Raw genomic sequence first — 14,275 nt, 5'->3', positions numbered from 1 at the left:
CAAGGCCAGCCAAGGGCAATGTCAGGCTTGCCCTCTGCGTTTTTAAAGATATATTCATTCTTTTGTGGTTTAGGTGTGCAGCAGCTGCATTTTCTGTTGGAACAAAGGTTTATTACAACTCTGAGCATGAAATCCCAGTGTCCCCTGAAAACTGAAATGTCTTCTAGGCTTGTTCTTTACCTAAGGCCTTGACTAACATCTTTTCCTGGCATGTTTCAGCTAGGGACTTACCAAAAACAAACAAGTAAAACAAGGTGTTAGTAGTATTGCAGCTCACAAGTAACTAGATTGGTCTTAAAGGAGAAATATACAGATATATTTTATTTTTATAAGTAGAAAAATTAAGTATAAAGTTCCTGTAGAAACACTCTGCCAGATCAAACATATCAATCATGTACTCATTTCCCATTCTAGCAGAAATGCACACAGCATCTTTTGTTTGTAGGAAAATTACTTTTCAAAAAGCATGAATTTTGACATTACATAGCTGAACAGCTGCTCATTTCTTTTTTCTCTAGTGCCTTGGCCACCACTGCTTTTCCAAGAACTCTTTTAGGGAAAGACAGGGGAGAGCACAATTTTAGATTAAAAACATTTAGGTTTTTTTGAGAGCCTTCCCCAGAGACCTATTGAAAGCACCACCCAGTAACAATGCAGTGGGTAGTTCTCTTGCCTTGGGAAAGGAGCTCTCTTTAAAGCCCAACTAATTTGTTAGAACGGATTATAGGATTAAAGAGCTCCTAAAGGCTAGAGACCCACTTCTACAGGACAGTAATTGTTTATTTCAAGGATAGTGATGCTGTAGCTTTCATGAATCTCAGAGTTAGTACATCCAGAGATGCTGAGAAGGTCAATCAGCTCCCCAGACACCCACCCAGGGAATCCACAAATGGTTTTGGTACAAGAAAATTCCCTATTAAGTTAATTAGTTTTACGTATGAAAGTTCAGATTAAGAAGAGGACATTGCTTTGACATTGTTCTGCAGGCAGTCACCACTCATGAAATGATCTTCACTCCAGGCTTGGACTCTTCCAAAGCTCTCAGTTCATCCTCCACTTCAGAACTCCACAAAATGTCGTACAAACTACACCAGAACAAAAAGGCAAGCAAGATTTAGTGAGCATCCTCCTGTTAAGGGAAGAGAAAAATGCACAACTGGCCAGTATGGGCAGGTAATTTACCAGGAAGGGCCCCATCTAGGTCTGAGAGCAGCCAGAAACATGCTTTATGACCCAAGACCCCTTATTCCCTCACCAGCACCAGCCTCCCACCCCTGCCAGAGCTACCACCATCTCTCACATTAACTGTTGCACGTTGCAGCTGGGCTTCCTCAAGGCTTCACAGATCTTCCTGATGCCTTCGTCGTCCAGAGGGTTGTAGCTCAGGTCCAGCTCGGTGAGGCACTGCTTGGTGGCCATGACGGTGGCAAGGGTGGCACAGCAGCCTAATGTCACGTCACAGTTACCCAGCCTGCAGGGAGAGGAGGGAGAGGCCGGTGCAGTGAGCCCTGGGGCTAGGAAACACTGCCCACACCCAGGCAGCAGGCATGGACATCCCCAGCAAGGACCAGAGATCCCTGCAAAGGTGACATCTCTGAGACATCAGCAGGGGCTAGCCCGTGGTCTTGCCACAGAGACAGCTGCCCTTGTAGTGACTGCTGAACACCTCAAAGGCCTCCCTAAAGGTTAATAGTGTGCAGCTATGGGGGTAGAAGGAACATTGAAGTTATTCCCAATTTCATCATCATGCATCATCTTCTCTTTGGTTTAAACTGATCATAAATCAGCTCTAAGCTTTATTATTATACTTGAGACTTGCAACCATCTCTCTAAAGAGGGAAACTGAGGCCTCTCAGTTGATGACCAAGTAGCTTCAAGTGGTAAAAAGACATACATTTCTGAAGTCTTACTGATGTCTCCCATGACCCATCTGCTTCACTCACTCACTGTGAATTTAGGTATCAGAGCACAACTCTGGCTTCTGCCCAACGGCACGGAGAGAACAAGCACGGGGCGTTGAGCATCACACAGCCCAGAGCTGGGCCCAGCTGGGAAGGAAACAGGCTCATGGGGAAGGCAAATCCCACCCCAGGGCTGGAGGTGATGCTCCAGCTGGCTGCCTGCTCCTTCTGGTGAGGCTGGACCAGCACTTGTGCTGGCACCCATAGGGACCATGGAAGTTAAAGGCAAAGGATGAATTCAGACAGAAGATGACTTCTGAGAGTGCACCTTACCATAGGGACTGGATGTTGCAGTTGGGGTGCATCAGCCCTTCACACAGGAGTTCCACACCTGCATCTCCCAGCTTGTTCTCGCCTATGTGCAGTACTTTCAGGTGCTTGTTGGTGGTGAGAGCAGAGCTGACAGCCTTGCAGCAAGCAGCAGTGAGCCCACACTCCCTAACCCTGCAAAGCAAAAGTGACGTGAGATCTAGGTGGGACATCTGGAGACTATAAGGCACTGTTCACTCTTTACATTTGTTTAACAGGAGCCCAGACAGTGGCAACAGAGGAACCAGAGCTTTCCTGCAATCACTGTACTCCTCTCAATGCCTGTCTGCTCAGTCCTTTCTAGGCAGCACCTCTCCCATTCTGTATGTGGGATGTCTGTTGTGGAGTGTGCACCTAGGAAAGGCACCTGCCCAAAAAGCAGAGGAACAAAGAAGTTGTTCTGCTCCAACAGTCACTGTTGGCTCCACTGTGCACTCCTGAGGCACCTCACTGACTTCCAGGCCACCAGGGCAGGGGAAGAACCGAGCTGGGGGCAGGAGATGAATCTGCAATGTAGGAAAATTCAAGTTCTAAGTGAAAGAACAAATTTCCTCTCCCAGACACCAGACCATCCCAGCCTAAAAAGTAACACAGTCAAAAGCACAGGATGCTGAGAAATGTTTGTGTCACTAGAGCTTTCTTTTGTCTCATCGGTGAGAGAGCTTAGCTCCAGTGGAGCACCTGAAATATGTGATCACGGCATTCATTTTGCTGTTCCATCAGGCCTTTCAAACTTCAAAAGTCCCTTAACTGCCATTTGTTGCACAATAAAACAATTAATTAGAAGCTCTGCAAGTGATGCTTGATCTCCTTTTGCTTATAACAGGCTAACTGTGATGGGGCAGATCTTCAAAGTGTCTACAAGTTTAGAAATACAAATCCTTTTGAAGTCTTCAAATCTAGAAAAACCCTTTTTAAGTCTATAAATCCTTTCAGTAACAACCAGCAGGAGTTGCTTATGGAACCACTGCAACTCAGGATCTATTTGGGTGGGCATTAGTTCACTTACATCTTTCTTCAGTGAGGCCTCCAAAGAAGGCAGTGGGAATGTGAAACTTGACAGCAGCTCACCATAGCTCCTGAAGTTTACATGTGGGATCCTTGAGCGCCTGACACAGCATTTCCATCCCTGAGTCTCTCAGGTTATTGTCTATCAGACTGATCTCTGTGAGGGTCTCCTTTGTACTGATGAGTCTGGAGAGATCTTTACAGCTAGCACTTGTGAGATCACAGTCCCATAACCTGCAGGGAAGAACAAAATGTTATTTTATTTTCTTCCAAGAATGACTGAGATTAGAAAACAGAGTTTTAGTATTCTGAATTTCTGGTTACATTATCTCATTTTCTTGCATCCTTTCATACATCATACCACACAGCTTCCTCCTTTCCTTACTTTCCACTGCTGCACCAAAAGCTCTGCTTGTAACACACAAATAAAGAAACAGAAATATGCAATTCTAGTAGACAGATAACTCAAGTGGAAGCCAAGACAATGCCATCACAAGCTTCCTTTCGCCCTCTACCCAGAATTTGATCCAAGCAATTTCAACGTGGCCCTACTCGTTCATGGTGTCCCCACCCAGTTTTGGGAATTAGTTGATTTGCAGCTGAGACACTTTTTTGACTGTAGAGGGTAACTGAGTAACTTTCCACTTAAGAGCAAACCAGCAGCACAACCTAAACAGCTCAGGGGCTGCAGAAGGGATTTAAGAAACCTCTGCCCACCCTTACCACAGCTTCTGGATTTTGCAGCTAGGATGCATCAGTCCCTGGCACAGCAGAGCCAGACCGGAGTCCCCAATCTTGTTGTCCCCCACAGAAAGATCCATCAGAGATGACTTGCTCCTGAGAACAGCACTAATCTCCAGACAGCTATCGCTGGTTATGCCACAGTTTTCCAGGCTGCAGGAAAAAGCACAGTTGGAGTTGCTGCTCCAGACCCACTGTGTTAGAAACACCCCAACACCCCAGTTCAGACTGAGAAGGGTCTATGGGCTGGCTCCTTGCTGCAAACCAGTGCAGCTCAGCCAGGCACTCCCACATCCTGCAAGGCTCAGAGAGGACACAGGTGTCTGAGATGGGGTCTGGGTGAGGCAACACACTGGTCCTGCATTTCATGAGGCTGCAGGACACTTGGACCCAGCCATTCATATGCATTAATGCAAGGATCATTCTTGTCAAATTTTCCCTTTTTATCAGTTATCCTTTTTAAGAGGAACTTTTGGCAGTACCACACAATGAGTCCCTGCTGAGCCAACACCTACTGAACCACAGGGGCAAGATGAAAAGAATCTTGCTTCTCCTGTAAAGCCCTTCATGGGCTTTACCCCAAAGATGATGCCAAACCCAGCACCTTTGTTTTGTAGCAAAAAAGGGCCTTGAATAAGTATACTCAACTGGCTGGTAATTCCAGTTTAAGAACTAGAGCCACTGAGGGCAATTGTTCCTCTGCTCTGAGACATGGGTGAGCAGTCTCCCTTAGTAAGTGGTGGTTTAACCTGGAGTGCCAAAAACTCCAAAACTGAAATCCCCAGACATCTGTGTGCAGTTTCCAGTTACATAAATCTGAGCCAGCAAAAAATCGGGCCTACATTTCAAGCGTTGCTGACAACAATTTTTCCTGTCCTATGGATGCTATGATTAGCAGCAGCACTAGTTGCCATGAGAGATGACCAGCTCTTCCTTACTGTAGTAGCTCTAGGTTGCAGCTTGCCTCCACCAGGCCCCGGCACAGCTGCTTTACAGCTGTATCTCCCAGCGTGTTGTTGCTCAGGCTGAGCTCCTTCAGGGTGGGCTTGCTTTGCAGAGCAGCATTGAGAGCTTCCACAATATCAGCTGTGAGTTCACAATACTCCAGCCTGCAAGAAGAAAAGAAGACCAGGCAAAAAGACAACTTTCCTCACACATTCTGCTACCACAAGAATCAGCTGGGCCTGGTGTGTGTTAGCCAGGGCAGAAAACATGCCAATGTGAGTTGAGACCAGGCAACACATAAAACCGGAGATAACTGTAAGAGTTTTTAACAGCATCTCTCTGCTCATTTCAGGAAGCATTAAATCTTAAACTAGATCCCAAGGGACCCTAGCAAGACTCATTTTTACACTAGGCCTCCATTAAACCAGTGCACAGGCAGCCTTGGAGCACAGGGCTTAGCTCTGCATTGCAACACTATCATGAACGTCACCTCCAGGCCTGCCTGGGAGGAGCTGGGGGCTGCAAATACACCCTGGTCCTGCTCAGCCATGACACAAGGACCAAGGGCAGCAGAATCTGATGTTTCCTGGGCATCTCAGAGGTCCTGCATTTACAGCCACCACTGCCAGGAGGGCTAAACAAACATACACCCGACTATTCCAAACCCACAAGACCCACCAGCATGAATAAGCATGACAATTTCAGGTAAAACAAGAACAAATCCACACTTGGCAACAAAACTCCTGATTGTGTCAAGGGAAAGGCAAGCATGGCCTGTCTGATAACCAAAAGAGCACAGTGACTACTTACTGCAGCTTCTGCAGCTTACAGCTGGGGTTCATCATCCCTTGGCACAGCACCTTCACTCCAGCAGTTCCCAGTCTGTTATCCCCTACATGCAGCTCTGTCAGGGACGGCTGGGCACTGAGGACAGAGCGCAGGGTCTCACAGCTGGCACTAGTCAGATTGCAGTTTTGCAGCCTGCAGGAGAGAGGAAACAGGGGTGAGGGAAATGCACTCCTAGAATTACAGAGGCTCTTCTCAGAGAGGTTTATCTGCCATGGCTGGAGCTTGGAAAGGACACCACGGCTCTGACAGTGCATAACCCCTCTAGGCTAGTTAATGTTATTTTACAGGTGTGCCAATATATTTTATCAGTTGGTATTACACCTGTGACACAAACAATAGCTCCCATGCTTCCTTCAGTGTAATTGCTCATACAGCACCTCCAGCAGGGTAAGGATCCACCCTACAAGAAGTAGCCCACAACTGCTTTATAGAAGTGGTTTAAATATCAGGAAGCTGACCCCAGAGATAAAGCAAAGGCATCTTAGGATTTCTTGCCCCCACTAGAAATATGATCCAGAGTAGGCAGAAGTTAAAATCTCATCCAACCACAGATATAATTTAGAAGTTTAATGGTAGAGTACAAGAAGGATCTATGAAGTTGATCCTTCAGCATTCAGGCTTGGAGAAGTAGCATAGGAACTGTGCTTGTATTGCTATGGGGTGTTTATAGAGTTAGCACGCAAGACTGGCAGCAATGGAGAGGTGTTGTGCAGGGAGGTTTGAATTGGATTTGGTTGCTCTTTTATTTCCTAAGGCACCTTACCAGAACCTCAAAAATGGACAATTACATTTCTACAGAACTGAAAATGCCTAATCCAGACTGTGCCTTGAGCATCTGGAGAAGTCTGAAGCCTAGGGCAAACTCTCCGAAATACTACTCAAGTCTTCCAGTACAGAGTACCAGTTATTTCTTGAAGGCCCATCAGAGAGTTGCAGTTTAATCAGCTTCATAGTCAACTTTCTTTCTATTTGTCTGAGTCCTCATTGCAGGGGGCACAGGGACTTTAATATCTGATCTAAAAGGCAAATGATTTTTACAAGGTAGTGTCCTGAAGATCCCAGATTCCCCTCAGGAGCTGGAGGACTCCTGTACCCTGCAGAAGAAATGTTGGACAGAGAAGGCATCTCTTTGAGGCCTTCTGAGGAGCAGGGGCAGCAGCTACAGGCTCTGACTAAAGCTCCTACACCAGGCTTGCTGAGGGAAGCCCACTAATGCTATAATGTAGTGGGGTGCCTCTATAAAATGCCTCTCAGAGCCAGAAAACTCTCCACTTTGCTGCACTCCAGTGATTGCCAAATGACGATGGATCCTGGGCTGTCACGCCCACTCTGCAAGGCTCAACCTCAAAGGCATCCAGTGTGAGTCTTTCACTGAATCTGAGGGGAATTTTCCACAGGTGAGCACCTCGTAAATGCTCCTTTAGTTTTGTGTCCTTGTGGGTGGGAATATGCTACAGCAAATGGACTGTGAATGGTGCTGTCCTAGATTATTAAACTCTTTAGATACGTAAGTTAGGCCTGTGAGTTACTGTTGCATTATAGTAAATTCTATATGAACCTTTGTTAAATTGTTTAACCCAAGCTATTAATTAAGTGCTCTTAAGTTTAAGTGCTGTTAAAACTTTCAGGCCTGAGTGTTGGTCCAGTCCAGGACTCAGTTTAGGATTCTAAACCTTGGGACTCAAAAGGAGTGTCTTCTTTATTCACCCTTTCCTATCCTGACCCTTCTGCCCTCTCCCAGCCTCCCTGTAGATAATTTTTGGGTTGACATTGGATATTGACTTTAGGTTTTTGTTTGCTTTTTCTCTCTGTGCTTTAACCATCTAGTAAGTAGTAGAATGAACCTTATCAACGAACTGTTGTGCTTTCACTTTTATATTAAACCTGTCTTTGCCAGTGATTCTTTAAGAGACCTTAAAACACTCATTTGTGACAGCATGATGGAGCAAGACAGTCAGTGGGGCTTTACCATAACTTCTGTAGGCTACAGCTTGGCGTCAGCAGCCCTTTACACAGGTACTCAACACCTGCATCTCCCAGCTCATTGTTGTTCAGCTTCAGCTCTGTGAGGGATGGATTTGTGTTGATGATGGAAGAGAGATCCTCGCAGTTACTGCTGGAGAGATTGCAGTCATCCAACCTGAAAGATAAGGAGAGAAGAAGTCCTCAGAGTCGCTCTGCTCTCCCTGGCTGGAGTACTGCTTGTGAAAGCAGAGTGGGCAATGTTCCTGCAGTTCCTGGGATGCCTCCATCAGTATGTGCAGGACCTGCTGGGTGTTGATTGTGGCCCAGACCAAGGTGTGCTCTGGGCTGCACCACAAGATGGGCTGGATGGCAGCTCCACAAGCCTTGCTCCTCCTCTGTGCTGCACAGAAGACGGCACAAGTCATCCCACTACAGCTGGAGGAAGCACCTTCCTATAAACAGTGACAGTGACAAACCACCTGCCAGCTTACAGGCTGTCAGACTGGTTCTGCACTGAGAACAGCCACACTGGGTCTGAAGCCAGCCCCAGAGGCACTCATCAGCAGGCTGGTCTCTTGCAGGTGAGTCATGCTGTCTTGCACCATCTCTCTCCAGCAGGAATCTCAGCACACAAACCCTGAGTTTGCAGTTCAGCAGTGGCTTCTCCCCGTGGGCATCAGCCAGGCCCATGAAGCTTTGCCTGTAAAAGGCTCCTTTGCAAAACAAAAGGAAGTTGCCCTCACCAGGTCCAGTGCCCTCGAGGCATTGCTGGCACTATGTGGCCCATTCTCTCCAGCCCCAGCAGGATGATGCCATCCTGGGAAGTGTGAATTCCCAACCAGCAGAGGGGAAAGACTGCACAAGCAACTCTCCTGGGCCCTGTCCTACACCTTACACCCCAGGAGATGGTTCCCTCCCATTGTCTGCTCAACAAACAAGGCTGGTACTTCTTAAGGTCAAGTGAAGAATTAAAAGCTGATGGCACATGGCTTGTACCTGACTTTCAAAGCCAAAATCACTTGACAGCATCAAGCCTGCAACCCAAAGAGTGTGCAACCTAATAAGCACAGAGATATGTCTTCCCTCTCTCTTGAGAGAAAGGCAGAATAATCAAAATGGTGGTCAAATATTTAAATCACATTTACCTAGCTGAGCCCTATGGCATGCCAAGAAACAGGGCAACATTACTTCATACCAAAGGATATTTATCTGTACTTGAAAAAACTTTGCAAGAGGGAAGGAGTTTATCCCCCCTTTAAATTCATTTTCTGGATAAAAACGGGTAGGAGCATTCCTGTTGCTGTGCAATTTCTAAGTCCCGGGTCAAACAGTTCTGAAGATGAAAAGCACAGGAGAGAAATGCAAGTTTTTACTTAAAAGAGATGATACATAACCAGTTACTACCTGATGGTTTTGCAGGATTTCATTGTGGTCAGAAGCTCAGTCCATCTAGATGGGCTTATCTCTTCACACTGGATGTCAAGCTCCATTTTGATAGTTGAGATAAGACCTGAAAATTAAAACAAAACAAAACCACTTTTTTTTTTTAATTGACTGAGAAGCAACAGTGTTCTTCAATCCCCCCCGCTCTCAGCCATAAGTCATACTGTGCAAAGGGGACAGATTCTATTTTTCCAAAACCAGTCTCCTGCAAACACCAGTATAAGACCAGGAGAGTTGGAATGGTTTTGTCTGGGACTTGGGAAGGCCTTCCTCTGAGAGGAAAAAAGCACAGGAATCCTGAAGAGATATGGCAACAGCCTGTTATCTGAAGGCTGCTTGTGTGAGAATAAGATGTTCCCCTTCCCCCTTCAAGGGAGCTTAACCAGAAGGAGCTTTATAGGGGCACTGGTGCTACTCGCTCACTATTGCACTGCTGAGCCACACGGACACCAAGTCCCACAAGTGTGGCACACCTGACCCGCTGTGGAACCTCAAGCTATACTTAAAATTGGGATATTTTTGAGAGAATTTGGGTGAATGAGGAACATGCGCATGAGAACTGCCTGGGCTGAAATTAAAAATCCTGCTGGACATGTGTCTGTACGTGAGAAGTGGAACTTGCATGGATGGGAGAAGTGTTCCTCCACAATTCGATACCCAGGGTTTGAAAGGTCACTCTGGTCGGGCAAATCCAAGTACAGAGAAGCTGGTAAGCAGATTTAGATTTTTTTTTTTGTTCTGCAATCAGACTGCATTTCTGAAGTGATGTAAACACAGCGCTTTGCAGAACGGCTCCAGATAAACGTGCACATAAACATGCCAAGGCCAGTAGCTGTGCTCTAGGTTTAGTCTACAAGGGATGGGGTTAAAGGCAGCGCTACATTAGGTGACAAAACGCAGCCTTGGTCTGCTGGTTTGGCCAGCATGACTCAGACTACGGGGCGTTTGTGAAAGAAATAATCCCTGAGCTATCCCATCGGAATGTGAGCTGCAGTCAGCCACAGCCTTCCCTCATGCCAGTCCCCTCCCGCCGCCGTAACATCGCGGGGATCCCAAACCCGCTATTCAGAGGCCAGCTCGGTACCACGCTCCCGTCAGGTCGCACCCACAACAAACCCGGGACCCACGTGGGGAGGGGCCACGCCCGAGCGCGGGGCGGCGCTCGGGAACCGCGGCGGGACCGGCACACGGCGCCAGCGGGATCGTGAGCTCACGGACGTGCTCGGCCTCTCCCTTCCCTTCCCAACGCGAGCGCTGTCGGGAATCCCGGCCCACGGCCTACGTGGGATGGCCCCACAGCCCCACCTGTCGCGGGGTGACAGGGATCGGAGCTAGCGGCGACAGGCGAGAGGACAGTCGCAGCCGGACCGTCACAGCCCTCCCCGCGTCACTCAGGCCCTTTCCCGTTTTACCTTCCCCGGATCGAGAAAGGGTTTTCCCCCCAGCTCCGAGTTCTGCACCCTCCTGCGAGCTGAGGGAGGATCCCGTTCGGGGTCCCGGGCAGCGGCCCGGTCCTGCCCCGGGGCACAGCCGCCACCGCTGCCGCCCTTGCCCGGTCCCCCCCGCCCCGGTGCTCACAGCCCCGCCGCCTCCCGCACCGCCTCCCGCACCGCAGGCAGCGCTTCTCCCTCCCAGGCTTCCTTCCTTCCCTGCTCCCTCCGCCCCGGCCCGGCCCGACCCGGCTCCCCAGCTCCTACCGCCGCCCCGCCACCGCGCAGCTGCCGCCGGCTTCGGCCCGGCTCCGCCTCGTATCGCGGCGGGGAGGGGCAGGATCTGTCCCTCCTCCCTTTTTCCCCTTTATTCTCCCTTTTTCTCTTTCTCTCCCTTTTTCTTTCTCCTTTCCGTCCGTTTTTCCCCCTCTCCCTTTTTTCCTGCTCTGACACTTAACGCCCTTTCTCCTCTCTTTCGCAATTCTTGTCTTTCCCTTTCTTAATTTTTTCCTGACTTGTCCCTGCTTCCCTCTCCGCCTCTTTTCCGACCTTCTTTCACCCTTTCCCCTCCACTCTTCTTTATCTGTTTCTTTCATATCTCCTTCCTTCCTTTTTTTCCTGTTTTCCTCACTTCCTTTTTTCTTTTTCCCCTTTCACTTTCTACTTTCCTCTTTCATGTGCTTCTTCCTTCCCTCTTCCCTTTTTTCCTCGTCTTTATTCCCATTTTTTCCTTCCTTCCTTCCTTCCTTCCTTCCTTCCTTCCTTCCTTCCTTCCTTCCTTCCTTCCTTCCTTCCTTCCTTCCTTCCTTCCGTCCCTCTTTTCTTTCCTTTTCCCCCTTCTCCCTTCTTTCACCATTTCCTCTTTTGTTATTTTTCACCTGTTTGTCCTCCTTTTTTCTGCTATCCCTCCTCTTAGCCTATGTCTTCCCTCTTTTTCATCTTCTCACCAACTTCTCCATTTTCATCCTCTTTTCCTCCCTTTCCTTTTATTTGTATCTCCTGTTGCCCTTTTTTTTCCATCCACTCTGATCTCTCTGCTCTTCCCCCCTGAGAAGGAGCACTGGGATACACAGCAAACAAGACAGAAGAAGGAGAAATCCTTATAATGAGGGGATGCACAAAGGGTGGGAGTATCAAACATAAAATGAGGTAGTGTCCCAACCAGTTGGGAGGGCAACCTCTGCTGTGTGCCGGGACCTGGAGCAAGATGGGAACGCATGCAGGTCACCCAGGGCAGAAGCACCATGGCAAGGTCTCGGCCAGGGGACACAGGACTTCCCCAGGGAGCTCGGAACTAGGAACTGTTTGAGGTGGAAGCAACAAAAATATCCTCAGTGGTGTCCCTGACTTCCAGCTTTCAGAGAGCTGTGCACGGGGGCCAGCTTGGAGGGCCTGGGATGTCCCTGCTCCCCATCCCTGTCACCAGTCCTATCCAGGACGCATCTTCTCTCATATCTGTGTCCCTCAGTAGCACAACACGTTGAGCAGAGCTGCACCTCGCTGGCACAAAGGCCTCTCTCTGAGCTGTTTGGAACGAAGCTGTGACAGCAGTGGAGGATGGGCGCCTCGGGCTTGTGCTGCTGCCAGGCCTGTTGCCCTCCCGGGCTCTGCCACTGCCCCCACCCGACCCCAGTGACCAGTGGCTGCACCGCACATCCGTCCCGAGGCGGGGCGAGGGTGGCAGCGCTTGGTCAGGGCTGGAAGGCATTCGTCACCTCTTGGCTCGCTTCCTCCTCCGCCTGCCGGCTACTCCCTGTCTCCCTCTCTATTGTTTCCCGGTAGTTTTAGTCCCAGTAAAAGCTCATTCAGATTTTCACAAGACAGAACAAAGAAAGGTTTTGAAGTGCCGAAAGGCACTAAGCAACATCCCGACTTGCCTCCCTTCCTCCCTCCACCCCCAAAATCTCAGCATCTCCCCCAGTTTTTTCTTCCTACAAACATCCTCTTTCCATAACCCTGGCTCACACAACACTTCAACTAAGCACAACCAGCTGTTCCCTACAAAGCACGGCTTTAAAATGGTTCCGTGCTCCTCCCCGGAAAGCAGGAGGGAAAGTTTCGGGAGTTTCAGAGCCTGGTTTTGCCGCTGATACGTACCTTGCTGTTGTCGGTGCTGTGCGGGGAGCGAGGGGGGCAGAGCTGGCGCCTTCCTGCTGCCGTTACCACGCAACCTCTGCTGTCGTACACATGGTGCCTGCTAGAGGGAGGGAAGCAGTTTTGGGCTCTGACGGCTTTTTTCCTCCCGTGGCAGCCCTTCACGGCCTTGCGGAGCAAGAGCTGTGCACACGATTGTGTCTGGCTTGTGACGAAGCAAATGTCGCCAAAAGCCCCTGATGATGACAGAGGCAGCTTTAACTTCTCACTCTGGATCATGTGGCCACTTGCCGTGGTTTAGCCCAGAGCAAGGGAGCAGTTGCCACTGAAGGATCCAGCCGAAAATTAGGCCACCGCAGTGTAAAGTGTGGATAAAGATGGTAGAGACTGCATAGTTTCTCCATTCTCCAGGCAAGCCCTGTCCTGCCAGGCCTAGGAGTGATGATGAACACATTCCTACCTACCTCTCGCCTCACCTGGGGGTTATGCATCCCACCTCCCAGCAGAGGCTAGGGCACAGGCAGCCCCCTGCTTCTGCACAAGCTGAATGCTCACACTGCCTGGAAGGGTCCCTTGGGCACAGCCCTGGTTGTGTCTCCCTAAAACTGCCCCTCAGCAGCAAGCATGGACCCCACTCCCACGCCTCCTCCTCCCAAATTCCCACTGGCTCTTCTCCTCCTCAAGGAAAACCCTGCCATCACTCAAGCTGCATCACACAATAGTTTCGGGTTGAAGAAACCGGCTTTCTTCCCCCATTCTCAATGGTGTGAAGATGAATTAATGTTTCAATAGCCTGCAAATGATCCAGAAGCAGAAGACCAGATCTACTTTTCCCTCCTGTGGCTGCAGATGCTGACAGAGATGGTGGCGGAATGAGGGAAACAGAGCCTTTGTTGAGCCATGGGAGAAACACTAGCAGTTTTCCCCCCAGCTGCTTTTGTTGTCCTTCTTCTGGAGGAGATGGGAACCAATCACCAAGAGAGCTCATTGAGCTAAAACCCACCTTCCTCAGTGCCCAGAAGAGAATTGAAAGCCAGAGAGTGCACTTCTTCTGCATTGCCTCTCAGGAAAACAGGGTCATCCACAAAGAGTTTGCTAGAACAGTCCTTGTGCTTCTGGGTCTGACCTGAAACTTGCTAAACCACAGGCAAGAGCTTGGGGATGGCCCAAGCTCCCTCCCAGCTTTGGTACTTGCTATGATGCTCCCTGGCAGGGAAACGGACGGCATGCTGTGGCTGCTGAAGGATGTCTCTGCCCTTCTTGCTTGACACAATGCTTTCAGGAAGACCACTAGTGTTAGGAAGAAAGTTAATGCTGGCAGGAGACCCCCTGGTCAACCAGGCAATTTGAAGTCAGATTCCTGTAATTCAGCCCAACAGCAAAAGTGTCATTTCCTATCCAGCCACCACTGGCATCTCTCTGCTCTTGATTCCTGCTTGGCTGCACATATCGGGAGTTTCTAAAGGACAAAGTCTAGTGTTTAACGTTAGAGGTTTCAGAGAAGTTCATGTCATGTGGATCTTCTGTTGA

The 14,275-nt window shown here is 49.1% G+C and overlaps 1 protein-coding gene across 3 annotated transcripts; it reads right to left on the bottom strand.

Moving 5' to 3' along the window:
* Window positions 1-292: 292 nt before the first annotated feature.
* On the bottom strand, window positions 293-10,968 carry RNH1 (ribonuclease/angiogenin inhibitor 1). 3 transcript variants are annotated; one of them, XM_082283929.1, is made up of 10 exons: window positions 10,919-10,968; window positions 9,183-9,288; window positions 7,783-7,953; window positions 5,775-5,945; window positions 4,958-5,128; window positions 4,002-4,172; window positions 3,342-3,512; window positions 2,235-2,405; window positions 1,301-1,471; window positions 293-1,085 (listed from the first exon to the last, which is right to left on the bottom strand). In XM_082283929.1, exons 2-10 carry the CDS (start codon window positions 9,266-9,268, stop codon window positions 998-1,000), a joined length of 1,371 nt encoding a protein of 456 aa, XP_082140055.1. In that variant the 5' UTR covers window positions 9,269-9,288; window positions 10,919-10,968; the 3' UTR covers window positions 293-997. The 3 variants fall into 3 exon arrangements, with proteins under 3 accessions (XP_082140055.1, XP_082140056.1, XP_082140057.1); XM_082283930.1 differs by lacking the exon at window positions 10,919-10,968 and adding an exon at window positions 10,832-10,851; XM_082283931.1 differs by lacking the exon at window positions 10,919-10,968 and adding an exon at window positions 10,634-10,695.
* Between the last annotated feature and the right edge of the window lie 3,307 nt (window positions 10,969-14,275).

This window comes from Coloeus monedula (genome assembly GCF_965178545.1).
Source record: "Coloeus monedula genome assembly, chromosome: 6".
Lineage (NCBI taxonomy): Eukaryota > Metazoa > Chordata > Aves > Passeriformes > Corvidae > Coloeus > Coloeus monedula.
The sequence above is the reverse complement of the archived record's forward strand: the minus strand, read 5'-3'. Positions and strand labels throughout refer to the sequence as shown.